The 18,022-nt window shown below is 39.0% G+C and overlaps 1 protein-coding gene across 6 annotated transcripts in view; it reads right to left on the reverse strand.

The window, feature by feature from the left end:
• Positions 1 to 275: 275 nt before the first annotated feature.
• ncalda (neurocalcin delta a) overlaps positions 276 to 18,022 on the reverse strand; it is a 71,416-nt gene continuing 53,669 nt past the window's right edge. For 3 of the 6 annotated variants that reach the window (XM_032557935.1, XM_032557934.1, XM_032557936.1), the window contains 4 exons: positions 13,997 to 14,404; positions 5,919 to 6,024; positions 4,106 to 4,225; positions 276 to 2,062 (listed from right to left, as the gene is read on the reverse strand). In XM_032557935.1, coding sequence (XP_032413826.1) covers positions 4,128 to 4,225; positions 5,919 to 6,024; positions 13,997 to 14,374 — 582 coding nt within the window. In that variant the 5' untranslated portion in view covers positions 14,375 to 14,404 and the 3' untranslated portion in view covers positions 276 to 2,062; positions 4,106 to 4,127. Of the gene's footprint in view, positions 2,063 to 4,105; positions 4,226 to 5,918; positions 6,025 to 13,996; positions 14,408 to 18,022 lie in introns of all 6 variants that reach the window. The other 3 variants (XM_032557933.1, XM_032557932.1, XM_032557931.1) reach the window with 1 other exon arrangement.

An 18,022-nucleotide genomic window follows, 5' to 3' on the forward strand; every position in this document is an offset into this window, starting at 1 on the left:
TTTGGTTGCAACAAAATCTAAATGTTGAGGATTAAGTCACTTTTGGAGGCTTTAAAATGTTGTTTTTACTAGAAAAAAGTATTTATTTTTAATCTAAGCCTTGAAGTTTTGTAGTTCTTTTCCTTTTCTAGTAAATGATCTCAGTCTAATTTTTTTTTACATTATAAAAGTCTGACATTTTAACAAAGATGCTTGGGCTTTTTCGGTCCAACGTAAGACAGAATCACAATTTAACGAAACAAAAATGAACCACACACACACACACACCACATGAATACGTGCACGCAGTACACCATGGATTTAATTCTTGCCTTTTAATTGACCAAAAAAGAACAAAAAATAAGAGAATCCTGTGTTTCAAAACGTCAGTCACTAAAATACAGGATACCTTACAAAACCTACAAAATTCAACAATTACAAACATTTTGTTCAACATATAACCATTCTATAGTATAAATTTATACAATACTGTTTTGTTTTTATTTGGCACTTGGTCACAATTCGCTAATTTGTATTTGACAGAAATATTACACCTGACGCATTTCTTTTCTTTTCCTTTCATAAGAAAAGCTTCTCCGTGTATATTTATATAAATATATATTTAAAAAAAAACAGTAAAAGCGACACATCGTGACAGCATCGTTGCAGTAGTTCGGATTCTCTGTTGGTCTTCTTCTTTAGCATTTTTCTGAACATTCAAAGCTCCTCGATGCTCGGTTACATTCACGGGGCGGCGTCAGGCGGATCCCGCTCAGACTCCAGACTCTCTCCTCCCGAACGCGGAACGAAGCCGAGCGAATCCTCCCGCGCGCATCCGCCGGGACGCGCTCGTTGTTTGACCGCCGTTCCGCTGGCAGTTTGAGTATCTATGAACTTATAGTTAAAAAAACAAAAACAAAACACACATGCGCTTAAGTCACATGCAAACGCGTCGTGTTAAGTTTACACGCCCGTGTACCCAACGACTACATGCAGCATTTTCATTAAACAAGTTAAAAGAGAGCGCGAGGCGTTTCTGTGCGCCTCACTTTTTAGTCCGAAATGAAAGAATCTGGTCCGCATGCTTGATATCCGGCGACATTTAAATAAACATCTTCTATTATTATTATTATTATTATTTTCATTATTATTATTTCACCACAACTTTGTTCGGAAGCGAACGTTCTGGACTACATGGAATTGCTCAATGAGCTTAGGTGCACTTCAAAAAAAAAACTACACTGTTCTCGAAATACCTGGAAAGACTAAAGTGTGTGTTGTGTGCGAAGCTCGAGCACAGCAGCACTTCCTGTGCTCTTACTTTCTGATATTTCAAAATAAAACATAGGAACAGACGGAGGGAGAGGGACGCTCGTCACAAAGTCTAAGTACGGATCCGGGAGCATATGCATAGTAGCATAATGTTGCAAGATGTGTCCGTTCCAGCACGATATATAAAACAAACAGTCTATCAAGTTTACAAAAAAAAAACAAAAACAAACAAAAAAAAGAAAAGAAAAAGAAAGTGGGACTCATTGTGAGCGAAGGACAGACTTCACAGGTCCTCTCTTGCTCACCTACAGCGCGTGCCGTCTCTCTTTCTCTCTTCTGCACGCGCTCAGTCTGTCACACTCCGCGCTCTGTATGGGCCTAACTGGAAGTTTAGATACAACAGAGAGCCAAGCAAAGACACTGATACAGAGACTCCAGTTTACACTGCATATATACACACAACCTACGGTAAACCTTCTCTACACTCTAACAGGCCTACAGGAGAACTGAGGAGGCTCATTACAGTCAGTAAGGGGCAGTGATGGTGATGGTGGTCTGTAACCAGAAGTGGAGTGGATTTCGCCTGGATTTCAGAGACAGGCAGCTGTTTAGTTGGTGGATCGGGCAGAGGGTCGTAGAAGACGGAGGGAGGGGAATATTAACGAAGAATTAGGCTCCTGCGGCCATCTTTAAAAAGTCTTCAGTACATGTTGAAGGCCTGGCTTCTTCTTCATCTTCATCTAATCATTCTTCATCATCAGTCTGCTCCATAGTGCAGAGTTACAGGCATGTAGAGTCACCCAAAGAAGCACTGTGAAGAAAACAATCTGAAGTCAGTCAGTGTCTCTGTGCGCAGATTATTTTAATATCTGCGTGGATCTACATAACGTAAAATGTCTAGCAAAGCCATTCAGTCCTCTTGAATTTTTTCCCTTTTATCGCTTGCTGACAAACGTCAGTGCTTTTTTTTTTTTTTTTGTCAAACTAAAACCATCTTTTGAAAATAACACCCTAAAAGCCGGTATTAAACAGATGTTTCACCAAGCTCACAATTCTGTATTCATTTTTTTATTGGTCAGATATAATATTCTCATTTTAAATGTCATGTTTTCATTAGCTGTAAGTGGAAAATCACCACGAATAATAGAAATAAAGGCTTTCAGAACATCCAAATGGATGGAATTGATCCATACAATGTGTGGGAAAGTGTTCAAGAAATCTGCATATTTTAAAATGTTGTTAGGATAAAATAAATGAGTTGAGATCAGGCGTGCCGTCCCTTTATGCAGCGCGTCAGACGACACGCTGCATATCAGTGTTATTGTTACTGCGCAGTGACAGGATGCTTTCACCAAGCTGCAGTCGGTCTGCAGCATCACTCAGTGAGGTCTGGCTGGGAAGCGGGCCTCGTGTTAATCACCACGGCTGGGAATCCACTGACTCACACTGAGGTCACACCGCTTTCCCAATACCTGTTAGAGCAAACGCACACTTCACCCTGAGTGAGTGGAAGGTAATATCTCACCAAACACACTGTTAAAAAGTGCTGCTGAACCCATTATGTTAAAAGGAGCTGCATGAAAAGCGACCCCCCCCTCCCCTTTTTTTTTTTCCTCCATAGCGTTTTTTTTTTTTTCATTCAGCTTTGGAGAAATGAGAAAATGTCTTTCACTGCAAAAACTAATTATTCAGTTATTGTTAATCTACTTTCTAGTTTAGCACACTTGAAATAGGGAAAAAATTAACAACCTACAAGTAAGTTTTCAGCAAGATGTGGGGGCTTTAACATGGAGAAAAAAGCAGTTCAAATGAGAACTTATTTCACTTGCAAGACATTTTTCCCATGTTAAAAGTAAAATAATCTGCCAGTGGAACTAGTATTTATTAAATTATTGTTTACTTAAAAGAAGCTGATATATCATTGGTGTCCACAGTGGGGCATTCGGGCCATTTGTGGCCCTTGAAATGATCATGATTGGCCCCATGACAACGAGTCAACAACGGTAAAAAACTTACTAACAAAATAGAAAACAACTGACGACGAAAAAAACATTTGTAAATTGTCTTTTTTCTTTCAACAAGGCAACAGCCCAAAGTTTTTTGTTTGCATTTTGGATCATTAAGGATTTATAGATTTCATAAAAAGGGTGTTTACCTTTAAGCAGGTAAAGTTTAAATAAACTCCTTGTTGCATTTTAAATTGAGTGAATTTTGTGGCCTGCAAGTAGTTTCCATTTGCCAATTTTGGCCTCATGGGCAAAAGGTTTGGACACCACTGACCTATAAATTGCTCAAAAGTTATTTGTATGTTGGTTTTGTCTTATTTACACTAGAAACCAGATTAAAAAAAAATATTTGGTGAGATTTTGTGTTTATGCAGTGTTCACCGTTTGTTAGGCTGCACTCTGGGAAACGTTTACAATATGCTACAGAAAACGTGAATCTGATCAACCTAGACCTGCCTGTCTAAGCAGAGATGGTGAAAATACCACTTTAAAATAAAACTGTACCAATACACTTTTTATCCAATAAAGTAACATTTCACAAATGGCTATAAATGACATTTCAGGGCTTTAAATCGATTTTTCTGCAGGTTTAGCTCCAGCCTACCAGGTCACCTCCTACAGCGCTGCAGCTGAACCCTCCCACATCAGCAGGGCTGGCTGCCGGGGAGGAACCAGGCTTCGTGGGAGAAGAGAACAGCTAGTGAGGCTGGAGCTCTGGCCTGCCTCGGCTACATCAGTCAGGTTTGCACGACTCTGAACCGATGAGGCGTTCCCGCGCTTCATCACCTGTCCTCTAACTGTGTCAAATGAACTTTTAGTGGAAGAGCCTGATGGAGCGTGAGGCTTACAGATCGCGGCGCTGCCTCGGGTTTAGAACTGGCCGGCGCTGCTGGGGTCGCACTGCAGCAGGCGGACGATGGACGGGTCACTTTTTGCTCCTTTGATGAACTCTTCCAGAGACAGTTTACCTGTATGCACACACACATGCACACACACACAGCAGCAGAAGCAAGAAAGCAGGAAAATTTGAGGATGAAAAAACTCAATCACACAAAAGAAACACTGGCTTTTATGTGACTTTGGCAAAGTTACTTTCTTAGGGATTCTCTACGAGCCCTGGATTTTTAGTGCTCAGGAATGGCCACCAGGTGGCGGTGTTTGGATGTTTAAATCACCCTCAGACTGGCTTCTTCCATACAAGCCACCCATTCGTCCTCCTCCTCCTGAGAGGACAAAAAAGTACTTCCTGGTTCTGCTCCCTCACATCATGTCTGTTTTAACAGCTTCACACGTCACGTTTAAAGCATCACGGTTGATACGCTTTGGTTTGGTGTGTGTGAAGCTCATGTGTCCCAATTCTACCGTCACAAACTGTTAGGACTCTCAGAAAAATGTAAACAGAGGAAAGACAGTCTGATCTTGGAGTGAGGGAGATTCCAGTTCCTGTTTGAGTTCAGCTGCAGAACTACTCTGTGAGATTTCAGAGGACGATTCTGCAAATTTTCAACAGGAAGTGGGATGAAACTAGCAACGTCTGCAACTGGCACAAAAACCGTTAACTGGCTCAATATATACATTTTCTCAAAACATTGTAACTGAAAGACACATTTATTGATCTGACTCATTGGATATCACATGTATTTATTTCTGGTTCATTTCCCTCCTTTATTAGTTCCTTAACTTCCCTTTTTAAATCCATTTTCATATTCCTGTGATTTCTTTTTACATTCCTGTGTACATTAGAGTCATTATGTCACTATGGAGAACCATGGAGAGTCATGGTGGGAATATAGCACACTGAAACAGAGATGGCTGCTTTGGTACGTTTCAATCTTTGAATTATTGTTGGGTTTTTTACATTTATTTTAATACTTTTCACTGCAGGTGCACCAATTGCAGTTTTCTGGCCGATTTTTAAAAAGAAACATTTCGGTGCCCTAGTCTCTAAAAAAAAAAAACATTTTAAAAATACAAATTTTAGTACAGTGATACATACTCCTATATGTAAAAAATGTACTAACTTCACAATTCTCAAATACTTGATGTTATTGCTACCTGAGCAGATAGCCTGACTAATTAACAAGCTAATAACAAAGCTACATTATTCAGTGCTTAAGTTGACACAACTTTAGCAGGTGCTTATTCTGCATATTTGTCCTAGTCCATACATGTAAAATCAGAATTGCATATGTATGTTTATAGATAATTAATACCGTAACAATCGATATTGTATACAGTCTTGGCCACAATGGAAATAATTACAGCATCTCTGTTGTAAATTAAATGAATTACATCATCTTCAACTTTTCATTATTATTATTATTATTATTATTATTAATAAATTGCAGTTAAATAGTGTGATACCATGAAATTTTGGTCATTTTTCTCAAGAGGCTATGATTCTCATACTGATCCATGATTAGTGTTGTGTGAAAAGAAGACTTATTTTCTTTATCATGTTTTTTTTAGCTGAAACGAGAAGAAAGCCTCCTTCTGCTTCTCTTCAGATGAACTCTGAGACACCTACAGGAATGTTTCCAGCTGTGTTTTACAAACAGTTCATTAAACCAGTTCTTTCTGAGGGAGGCCACTGATCCCAGCGTCTGAAGATAATATATGAAGACCCAATAAAAAAAACTATATCGTATAAGACAAACTCACCGTCTCTGTTGGTGTCCATCTGCCTGAAGATCTTCTCCGTCCTCTTCTCAGGCGTCGACTCGTCCTCAGGCATCTTCATCACAGACGACACCATCTTATATATCGCCTAAAGAAAAGGACACATTGCTGTTGGAGGAACATTTTAATGATTCATAAGGCAAGCTCCGCTGTCTAGGTGCATCCAGGGTTTGTTGACATTTTATTGAAATGTTTTCTCTTTAAAATCTTATTCACAGGAATTTCAATTGTTCCTTCTAACTGTACGCAGTACGTCACAAAAACATACAGAAAGAGAGAAGACTGAAACAAACATGAACTCAGTTATGTTCCATGGTAACATGTATAAGCTTTGAGATTTCAGAAAACATTGAAATGATGAGAAGTCCACAGACGTCTCACCCATATTAAAGCAAAACTGTTTCCAGGCAGAAGAACTTCATGTCATTATGTGGCACAGCGGGTGGTGCTGTTGCCTAGCAACAAGAAGGTCCTGGGTTCAAATCCCAGCCTGGGGTCTTCCTGCATGGAGTTAGCATGTTCTCCCAGTCAATGTGTGTGTTCTCTGCAGGTACTCCGGCTTCCTCCCACAATCATGAGGAGGCTGAGCTAACATGACTGTGAGGTCAGCTGAACACTCCAGGTATAACAGTGTGTTTTGTGTGTAAAGTGTCATTACACCAGAATCTTTTCATTAACAGAGCATATTAAAAATCTGAATCGAGTGTTATGACTGCAGCATGCGAAGCTTCTGCTGATAGAAAACCATTTTCAGAACAGCACTGGCCCAACAACTGGAGACGTTATTGTAATAAACCATAGTATTGTTGTTTGGAGACGCTTTTCAAGTAATACGATGGTAATGGCATAATAATGCAAGGACACATTCTTAAAGGTCAATAAACTTTCAATTCTAATGAACATTTAACACTGGAACGGCAAGACGTTTTACATATCCAAAATAAATAAACAAAAGAACCAAGAAACAACAAATAAAATGAATTATAAAGTCTCTGTAGACAAAAACTGTCCCTTAAAATATGGGTCTACTCCAGACCAAAACACCAGACTGAAGACTTTTGTCATCCAGTTTTTTGTAGAAAGAGAAAAATGATAAATCATGCAAAATGGAAATGATTGCGTTTGTTTTCATTCACGATGCGATGAACTGATTTGCTCCTCATTGCAACAGTTTACTAACAGTTTACATCCCGTCTCACTCGGAGTGAATGAACATCATTCCAGTATGAAGCCGTTCTGCTGGTTCCGCTCTGCTCTGCTGCTCTGCGAATGGACGTCCGCGGCTTAGGTAGACAAACATATGCACGCACACAATCCCTGACAGACTATTTACCCGTGTTGTGTCTCCCCCTGCTCCGTGCTGCATGGCAGGCTGTTTGGCAGTAAACAGTGGAATCACAGCCCACTCTCTGTGCCTTTAATAGGGAGGTGGGTTTGAGGGGAATGGGAGCTGACATGTGAGCAGAGCAGGGCTGATTGTGATTACAGGCCAGCCGGAGCTCCATATAGGTGTTGATTATGCTGCCTATTACCCAGAAGCAGGATGGAGGAGCAGCCGGGTCAGAGAGGAGCGGAGGGACAACCAACACTGACACTTAATATCAGGGCCTGATTTCAGCACAGAGCCGGCTCTGTTATTATCTGATGAGTGTTCAGGACGTTTAGCCAATGTCACAGTCAGCTGTCGGCCCTATCTGGAGAAACACACTCACACCGGATCTAGTTCCTAAATCCCTACATGACAATAAGGAGTGAAATGATGGGAAGTGCACCGAGTGTCATCTTAACTCGATTTACTCTGAATTCATTCCCTGAGATCTCCAAATGCTGCAAATCCCCCAACAGGGAGCTGGTGTCTATTTGATGCTGTGTAATCTCAGATGTTTGTATGATCAAAATCACATTTCCCACTGAAGATGAGACGCGCCAACTGTGTGCAGAGTCTCGCCCTCAGGGGGCGCACTCACTCACAAATTCAATCAGTCCAGTTCAGTTTTTTTCTCTCTTTATGTAACTTCTGGACCAGAGCAGTTAGGGCTGTTGTTGGTAGAGAATTGATCAAATTTCCAAATTTTGAGATTAATCTCAGAAATTTTCAAGACATAACAAGAACACTTCTGAGTTTGCAAAGTCAAAAAATTTGCTAGAAAAAAACTCAAATTATGGAATTAAATTTTCAAGAAAAAAAACGTCAACATTTCTGAGTGTGAGAAGTCAAAGACTTTTGACTTTTAGAAGTTGTGTGAGGTTGAAAAGTCTAGAATTTGCCATATCTTGTGAAGATAAGGCAACAGACACTCGCTTTCAAAATCTGATTTTAAATCAGTGTAAAAAAAGTACGTCATTTTTACACATTTCTTGAGTTGTTGCTTTTCCCCCCCTTGCTTAAATATTTCAAAACATTCAATGAATAAAATGTGCTGTTGGGAAATTAATAAAAATAGCCAGAGTAAGCAGAAAAGTTCTGTCAAATAATGGTTTCATTTATTAAAAGGGGAAGAAAAACTATCCAAACCAGCTATGTGAGAATATACTGTAGCTATTCCCTGTCAAATCATGCATGTTTTGTTCCAGTTTCACATTTTTACAGCCGAGTCTAAATAACTTCAGACTAAAAGACTCAAGACATCATTTAAATAGAATCGATCTGACAACATGAAGTAGGCAGATATATCTCAAAAAGCAGCCCTAATACAAAAAAGAACATATAAACTTGTCTCATACTTGTCAAAAACTATTTCTAAGTTTTAGAGTGGCCTAGTAAAAGTCCATAAGAGAAAAGAGATATCATTTTTGTCATTTATCCAAAAGAAATAATGTGACCTTAAACAGGCTGTTCCAGCATCGACACCTTTGAATACTGAGAAAGGAAAACCATTCTGCAGCAGACCGAGTGGGTTAACTGAGGACTTTAGAGACTCATTGCCAGTTATTGCCTCAAACCACTTTGGAGGTTTTGGGGGCAATTACATTTTCACACAAAGCCACAGTTGATTGAGAAAGCTAATCTTAATAAATAAAACTACTTTTATTTTTTGTTTGTTTTTTCTTTCACTCACATTTTCTTGGATGATATTTTTTTATGATTTGAAAACCTTAAGAGGATCAATTCTGAAGGCGGCAAATGTTTTTTTCTGCCACTGTATGCCCTGATGAATAAAACCTTTGAATTTAAAGACTTCAGTGTTGCTGTTTTACATGCTGTCAGCTCGTGGAGCCTCTCTGAAATGTTCACCTTCAGCTCCCTTCAAATTCAAATTCAAAAATGCTTCATTAATCCCAAAAGGAAATGAAATATTGTTGTAGCTCATTAATTCAGATTCTTCAGAGGTATTGTAGATGGTGATGGCTGTTGGCAGGAAACATCTCCTGTAGCAGTCTGTATTATAGCGAATCTGAAGAAGCCTCTGACTGAAGATACTTTGTTTTCTCAAGGCAGTCTGATGAAGAGGATGGTCAGGGTTGACCATCAACTTCTTGATTTTATGAAGAATCCTTCTTTGCATAATCATCTCCATAATCACACGACCCACGATAAATTAACTCTGCTTATAACAATTCTAAAAAGAAAACACTGAATACCAAACATACCAAAAAGAAGCCAGGGTTTCTTCCTGCACATGAGGGTAAAAGTAAAAAGTAGCCATTAAAGATTTTTCTCAAGTAAGAGTAAAAAAGTATTTTGTAAAAGTCCACTCAAGTACTGAGTAACTGACCAGATTATCAATCATTCAATATTTAAAAATTACATCATCAGACTGAACAAAATATAAAGTGGAAATGTTGACATTTTAAGAAACAAAATGACAGTAACTAATAATATAAGAAACACAAAATAACAAAATGAGGCAAAAGAATTTTTTTTCCAAATCAATTCCTTTCAATATACATATACATATATACACACCTTTGAAAACATAAAGTATCCAGTAACATAGAACTCGCGTAAAAATACTTAGCAAACAGCGCGCTTGTTCCTAACCACAAAGCACAAAGCTCTCTTTCTAACGAGGGGAAATGCTAACCACACTGGCTAGCAGTTGGGTGAACCGAACTGACTAGCAGCGGTTCTGCCTGGGTGGCTCAGTCAGAGTTTTAAGAAGTGGAAAGGCAAAAGAAAAAGTTGCCATCCATATGTCAACAGTGTCATCAGAGCAAGCGAAAGCCAGTCTGAACTGCTCTAGCTAAATGTGAATGATTCTCTTCCACTGAACTGCTTTCTTCTGCCTCACCAGATGACCTGTCTGAATGCCCCCTCCCTCCATCTGCCAGCAGGAACAATTACCCCCGCCCTGCACCCCGTCTGCTCTGCTGACAGCACAGCCTTCCAGATGAAAGACATGCAGGCGTGAGATATCAACTGCTGATGAGTGGACGATGTGGCTTTATGCGTTTCTGTGTTCGGCTTTCGACCATTGTCTGAAGAGCCGTGCCGACTCTGATCTGTCCCATTCAATTACTCCCACAGCAAGGCTAATTACGAGCATCAGCAGCGTTTACACGCTCTCTGCAGGAGAGAGCATTAAATAGTGGGAGAGAGCTGGAGTTCTCCGTCACTGGCCAATGGCGGCCGGTGTCCAGCGAAACATAAAAGCATCAGTGGGAGGGATGGCAGGGTCCTCTGGGTGAAGCATCGGAAAGTGGCAGCAGTCACGCGGCTGTGGCTACTCGTCACAAAAAGCAAAATCTGAATAGCAAGCTGTCCAAAATAAAGATTAAAAACAACAATCATTATGTCCTTCTAAAGCACGTAATTCAAACCAGGTGCTTTTTAATACCTAACATACTTCAGGTGAGTTTCAAACTGCAGGAACCAGAACTGAAAGCATTCGGATCAGATAAAGGTAAAAGGAGAGGTAAAAGGTACAGAAGACCTTCTTGCTGTTGTGTGATGCAGAAAAACTGCAATACTGAGAAGAAATGATGAATGTGTGATATATACTTGGACCCTCAGATCAGTGCAAACACAATTAATCACCGCAGGTTGGTGTGAAAGGTTTTTAGATAAATGAAATAATGAGGGGGCACGGGGCCCAATTTAGCTCTAAAATCGTTAGGCTTCCAACTCCACCTTTAGAATATTAAAACATTCCTTGTTATGCCAGCAATAAGTTGTTGAAATATTGAGAAATAATGCATTTTAGTGGCACTGATAGTAAAAGTATGTCCTGTAAATTCGATGCCAAAATAGAACTTCACAAGACGCTCAGTATTCCTCATGTTAATTTTTTACTGTATTTTGTTTAGTAGTTATCATAAAATTACTACTTAATTTTTCTAATATTATGACTTTGTTCTCATACTATTACTACATATTTCTCTCTTATCTTATTACAACTTTATTCCTGTATTATTTCTACTTCATTGTCCAACGACTATATTCTCGCATTATTATGACTTTATTCTAGTATACAATTTTTTTTCTTACTTTTTTTCATATTAATGTGATGATGATAAACTGACTGATTCGCATTTTTGCCACTGTTGTTTCTGTGAGAAGACCCACAAATATCAATATATTTCAAAATATGGTTGGATGCAGTTATTTATGTGTTGTCAAGTGACACTACGTGCAACCAGTGTGCTAAAAAAAGCCTGTAATGATGATTATAATAATGGGAAAGTTTTATTTTAGACCAGTTCTTGATCTAAAGAACCAAGAACTTTACTACATCCTCCTCTGATTGGATGTAGTAAAGATTTGTAGCAAACAGAGACTGGTGCATTTTGTTTTTATTATCTCTTCCATCGCTACGGCATTAGATACCACAACATATCATAATGAAATTTTGAATTTGAGTTATAGCTACAGTAAGAAGAAAATCCATTCTCTGTTAACTGCAGTTACATAATTTAGTAAATAGATGCAGATATATCTACTAGTCATGTTCTCCCTCGTTTGAGCAGGTAAGCCTGGAGAAAAGCTTGACACAAGAATCTGAGTCACTGCGTTCAGCGCTTTAATCTTTGCAAACAGTTTAAGATTCTAATGGGAAGTAGGCAGAAGGTTGATGTCATTAGGCTGCAGAAGGAAGTGACAGGTTGAGGTGTGACTCACTGCAGTCTGGGTAAGGTTAAGGGAAGAACATGGAACACATGTCAGATCTCTTTCCTTTAACTTTCTGCAGCTGCCTTGAAAAAAGTGAAGGAGGCTTAATTTAAGGTTAAAATGTTCATACATGTACCAACAGGCATAAACAGTCACAGGAAACAATTTCACTGAATATTAGAAAGACACCAAGTCATAAAGTGATCAGGAAGTAAAACCAGCCGCATGAGTGACTGACCCAGCCAGAAGTTTACATACACTCATCATCATCAGGAAGGTCAGAATCATTTTGAGCTTTTGATGATTTTTAAAACTTTTCTCCACCATATAAAACATAAACTTAAAAATGATTCCACTCAGTAGTATTTAAGAACCACTACATTTGCATATCGTGTTTTTGCACCACTCCCAGCAGAGACTGGTTTAGGTAAATAATTAAAAAAGGAAGTGACATCAGCAGCTCACTGATGAAATCATATGGACTGAACTTCGCAGTTTTCTAGAGCCGCTGACCGCTCAAAGGGCTCGTACACTACACGTCTCACTCAGCTAGAATAACCCTACTCAACACTGATACACAGATCAGTAGACAACCTGGGGTCAAGTGCCTTGCATAAGGGCACAAAGGTCATTTCCTATCAGAAAAAAACCGTCTTGGTTACATGAAAAACACCTAGGTGTAAATTTGCCAGGTACAAACAATCTTAAGCTTATTAGTTAGTGTAGAAGAATCAAAAAGAAGCTATCCTGTGGGCAAAGCTCAGAGCACAAAAACGCATGTTTAACAAAAAGAAATTTTGTTAAACATTTTTACATTTTTAATACATTATACGTACATTTTTATCAATGTATCAACATTGTTGCCAATTTTTTTTTTTTTGCCAAAACAGAATATTTAATTCTACATTTTTGGTAAATAAAATGTGTATTTTAGTCACATTTTGGATTTGTAAAAATGTTAAGTAGTCTTTGGCCTATAGTCGACACGCGGGCATCTGGGAAAACAAATTTTTATGCATCTTGATTTTTCATGAACGCAAAAAACTTCATATCACTAAAAATGAATATTTATAAAAACTCCGACCAAAGTGGAGATTTGACAAAATGCTGCATTTGTGTTCATAGGAAAACAAATATTTCGGGTCTGTGACAAATAATGCACCAATATATCCACTTACTTGCTTTGACATGATTCCCAGTCAACATCGTCTCGTCTTACTAACTTGATATCCTAATAGGCTATTTAAAAGTAGTTCAACCTATATATTTGTCCACATCAATGAACCTACTGGTGCCATGTTTAATTCCTGACAGGAAGTCCTGATTGCTTTGAAGCAATATGATTGGCTGACAGGTTTCAGCTTTGCATTACACTTCCCCCTACGGGTCTAGCATATTTAAAACAACGTTCAGGAGCAGATTTGTCCGGGTTCATGTGGAAGAAAACGCTCCTTAAACCGATCCAGCATGTGCCATACTATTTATTTAAACGATGTGGTGAAGACATTTGTTTTTATGAAGACCCGGCTATGTGTGGACAAGGCCTCAGAGTACTCTCTGTCCTTTAATGTCCACCTTTAAAAGCTATAAACAGATAGAACTTTAAAAACATGGTGTGGCAAACAGGGCAGTGGCAGTCAGAGCTTAGAGACAAAAAGAGTTTCTACATCGACGAAACATATCATTAAAGCTTAGACGCATTTCAATGCTCGCTAAAAGCGGGATCTAGAAGGACTTATCTCTCAGAAGCCACGTGGTAGAAAGAGCCACAACCAGCTCCATGTCTTTCAGAACTTCCTCTCACTTCCTGGGTATTCTGTTCTTAAAATATCAGCAGAGGCTCACAGTATCAGACACGGGCTGTCTTACGGATGCAGCTACAGCGCTGTTTCTTAGACAAAGTTCTAGTTCTTACATGTGTTCCCTAAAAGTCAGTGAAGGCGCAATCAGGGAATTTTAGAACGCTTTCTGTACTGTCTGCAGCTGGTTAAATATGATGCGAGACACTCACCTGTACAATCTCCAACATCTCAGCTTTACTGATGTACCCGTTCCCGTCCAGGTCGTACATACTGAAGGCCCACTTCAGCTTCTGCTCCAGCTTGCCGCGGGACGTCACACTCAAAGCGATGATAAACTCCCTAAAATCTATCGTCCCGTCACCGTTGGCGTCGAAAGTGCGAAAGACGTGCTCGGCGAACTTGGAAGCGTCTCCGTACGGAAAGAAGTTCCCGTAAATCTTCTTGAACTCCTCCATGGACAGGTTCCCGCTGGGGCAGTCCCTCAGGAAGCCCTTGTACCACTCCTGGATCTCGTGCTCGGTGAAGTCTGTGCTCTCCAGCAGGTCCTGCATCACCTCGGGACGGAGCTTGCTGTTCTGCTTCCCCATGTCTGCTTGTCCTGTCAGTCACTCAGCTCGCTGCTGGGTGGGAGACACAGAGCAAAAGACGGTTTGAATTCAGGACGACACAGTTAGCATAAACTTCAGGACTTCTAGCTTTCATCTCAGGAGAACAGTTCAAAGTTTACACGTTCTTTTGAAATGTTGAATTTTGATAAATGCATGTTAAGCAGGTCTAAAGGTGAGGAAATAAAGGTGGATTTTGTCTAACAAGAATCTGTCACTTTTGATGCGTTTCTGTTCTGAGTAGTTCAAGTGTATTGGGATCAGGAGTGTGGAATTAGCAGTGGGATGGTTGTGTGATGTTACTTTTTTATATAAATGTTGATACTTTCATACAATGACCATCTCCAAATGAAATTTTCTCTACAATCATATTCAATAAATTAGAATGTGCATTCTGATGAAGATGAGTAGTCAGCTAAACAAAACAAAAAACATTTTTACCTTTAAATTTGTGACTTTTCACAGATTTACATTTTTTCAGATTTCAGACTTTTTTGTTAGATTTCTGACATTTCTCAATATTTTCTTTTCAATTTCTGACTTTTTTTTAGATTCCTGAAGAGTGTTCAGTGTACCTTCTGAACATGCTTTTCTTTAAGGCTACATTTCTGTATTAAAAGATCTTGTTTCATTGGTCTGAAGCAATGTTTTAATATAAATATGAAATTTTCATTAACTGCAATCAGAAACACCGGTTTTCAAATATCTATCTGTGTGTAATTAACCTACACAAAGTGATAAAGCTCTGGAAATTAATTAAACTTTTCAATAATATCCTAATTTATAGAATGGATATTTATGAGGGTCACCAAATATTACCTAAATGAATCAGAAAGTAGGCCAAGCTGTCAGTTTGACTTTCCGTTTCAAGAATCCTGAGGTCAGTGTGTCTTCATCAATGCAGGTAGCTCAGATTAGTGTGAAATTAAGCAATGTTATTGGGTCGTTGTGTGACGTTGATTCCATAAAAGTGGTGCGGTGGACATGGTGTGTGAGAACCGAATCAGTGTTGTGGCCGAACCTTTCAACGTGTCCAAATAATATAATCTTTGATTTAGCTGGAAAATGATTTTCCTTTGCTACTGTGTATTACTACACCACTGAATCAAAAGATACATATCCAATAATGTGGCAGGACCATTGCTTTAAACATAAATGATTAATTATGAGACTTTTTTCCAGTTAATTTATCACTACATCCCAAAGCTCAGATTTTATCTGCTGCTTCTGACTGTTCACAATTCATTATAGGCAACTAGAACCAGCAAAAGTTTGCTAACATAAAAAAAAGTGTTGAAATGTGAGGCAGGAAATGATCTACTTGAATAGTTAAATAGGAAACTTCACAAAGTATGACCCAAAAATGAAAACACCTTAAAGACACCCTCATTTGGACAGAATAAAATCTCTCCTTACAAACTCCTGGAGCTTTCCATGGAAAGCAGATCTTTGTACTCTGAGTAAACACAGCACCATATGCACGCCGTGCCTTTAATAACCCTATTAAACTCTCTCGATTGAACACCAAATTAGGCTGAGTTGCACAAGAAGGAAAGCATGGGGTCATCAAATATTACGTAAGATGAGGTATTTAAACAAGATCCTCCATATTAATAAATTCTTGAGAAACTATTTCTCCCCATCCAGACGTTGCCTACAGTGTTTGTGTTTGCAGTTCAGATCTTCATGCAGCTTTACAATGCCCATTTGCGCTGTTTATACTCAATTTATAAGTTCTTGTTAAATGAGAAACTCAATATTTGATTAAAATATTCACCCAGACAGGATGGCCACCAAGCATTTGATGGAGGATAAAGTGACACGTCTTCTTTCAGGGAACACTGGCTGACTGCAGGCTGACAGTGGAGAAAGGTCAGCTGAAAATTATAGTCATAAAACATCTCAAGGAAGAAACCTCAAAGTACTTTATCACAATAACTCGCTCACTAGAAACTATACAGTGTTTCATTTTCAAATCAGCTTTATGGTGACATCATGGGCAGAAATTCCCAAGTAGCTCCGTTCATAAAAATGCTTTGAATCTGTATTTTTGTTCGCACAGCAGTGTTGGACTTCTAATGAGAGACATGAGCGACGCGGACAGAAAGTCATCCTGCTGAGATCAGAACAGTGAAGAGAGGCACACTGGTGATGACTTGAGCCTGCCTTTTTCTCTGCTAGCACAAACAGGAAGTGTCTGGTCATAAAGAGATTGCGCTCAAATATCGTCTGTATCTTTTTGTGCAACAGGCGTTCATGCTTGTATTGAAATAGCTCTTAATTTTTTGCAGCAATCCAATGCAATTAGGAGTGAGAAACAGCTTAGTAGCCGACCTCTTTGGTTTGCATACGACTCAGTGTTTGAGATTGCATTTAAAGTAAAAGTGTCAGGAAATGAGTCACTTGTGTCCACAAAACCGCAGTGAATTAAAGGCTGCAGTTGGAAACCGTTGGAGATGAAATCGACTGCACTGGTGTTGGAGTTTACATCCCTTCAGTGGCTGCAGAAGTCTCACTTTTTTAACATCAATGTTGACCAGTGGACCACTTTCTCACAAATTTGCTCTGACTTTTTTGTGTTATGTACATGCAGATATACACAGAAATGTAAGCAGCACAGTTCATATATATATATATATATATATATATATATATATATATATATATATATATATATATATATATATATATGCCTGTGTGGGCGTCTGTGTCCAGTGTGGTTAGCTAGGTGCTTTTTTTTTTTTTTTTAGAATAATGTGGTCTACAGACTGATAGCTTTGATGTTGCATTTTTAAGCATTGTGTTTCAGTGAGACAAGCTAATGTCTAAATATTCACACAAACAAGGTTCTGCTATGTAAGTGTATCAAGTAAAATGTTGACTTTTAACTATTTTTCAAGTTGTTTAAAGTGGCACCCATGTTTGGAACACTTGCATAGCATCTCATTAGTTCCCTTAAACAGATTTCTGACCGTAAAATACAAGGTTAAGTACAGACAGTTGACTGCGTTTAGTTTTTCAGTGGTCCAATCAGTAGTTGTTAAGGGAGATCACTGAGAACAGCAAATGCTGCTTTCACGGTTGTGCTGAAGGATCAGAGAGGAGGTTTTCAGGCTGTAGGGACAAGCCGTGTCTTTACACTCCCATGGCGAATCAGACGGAAGCGGAAAGTTGGGAATGACAAAGCGTCTAACTGACCATAACATCCCTACGCCGTGCTTCTGCTATGAAGAAGAAATGAACAAAAAACAATTAGTTCTCCATATGGAGGCAAAGCATGTGCATGCACTGAATTTATGCTGATTTGTTTAGCTACTTTAAGGTGTTTTTCTTGAATTCCCTAGAGTGTAAATAAATGTTACTCGCTTAATTTTTTTTATCTGCTTTTACCAAAAGCTACTAGAAAGAATATTTAATCCATAATTTGTCTTTCCACAGCGTAAACAAGATGATGGCTTGGATTTTCCTCAGTGGTAACATTTCAGTTTGTTGCCAAGCTCTGTAACTATGAGAGTTCCCACCTGACAGTAAGTACTGACACCAAACAGCACAAACACACACACACACACACACACACACGCCCACACACAGTCACAAAGCTGTTATCACCGACCCTGGGTGCTTTGTGAC

Source organism: Xiphophorus hellerii, chromosome 3, assembly GCF_003331165.1.
Source record: "Xiphophorus hellerii strain 12219 chromosome 3, Xiphophorus_hellerii-4.1, whole genome shotgun sequence".
NCBI lineage: Eukaryota > Metazoa > Chordata > Actinopteri > Cyprinodontiformes > Poeciliidae > Xiphophorus > Xiphophorus hellerii.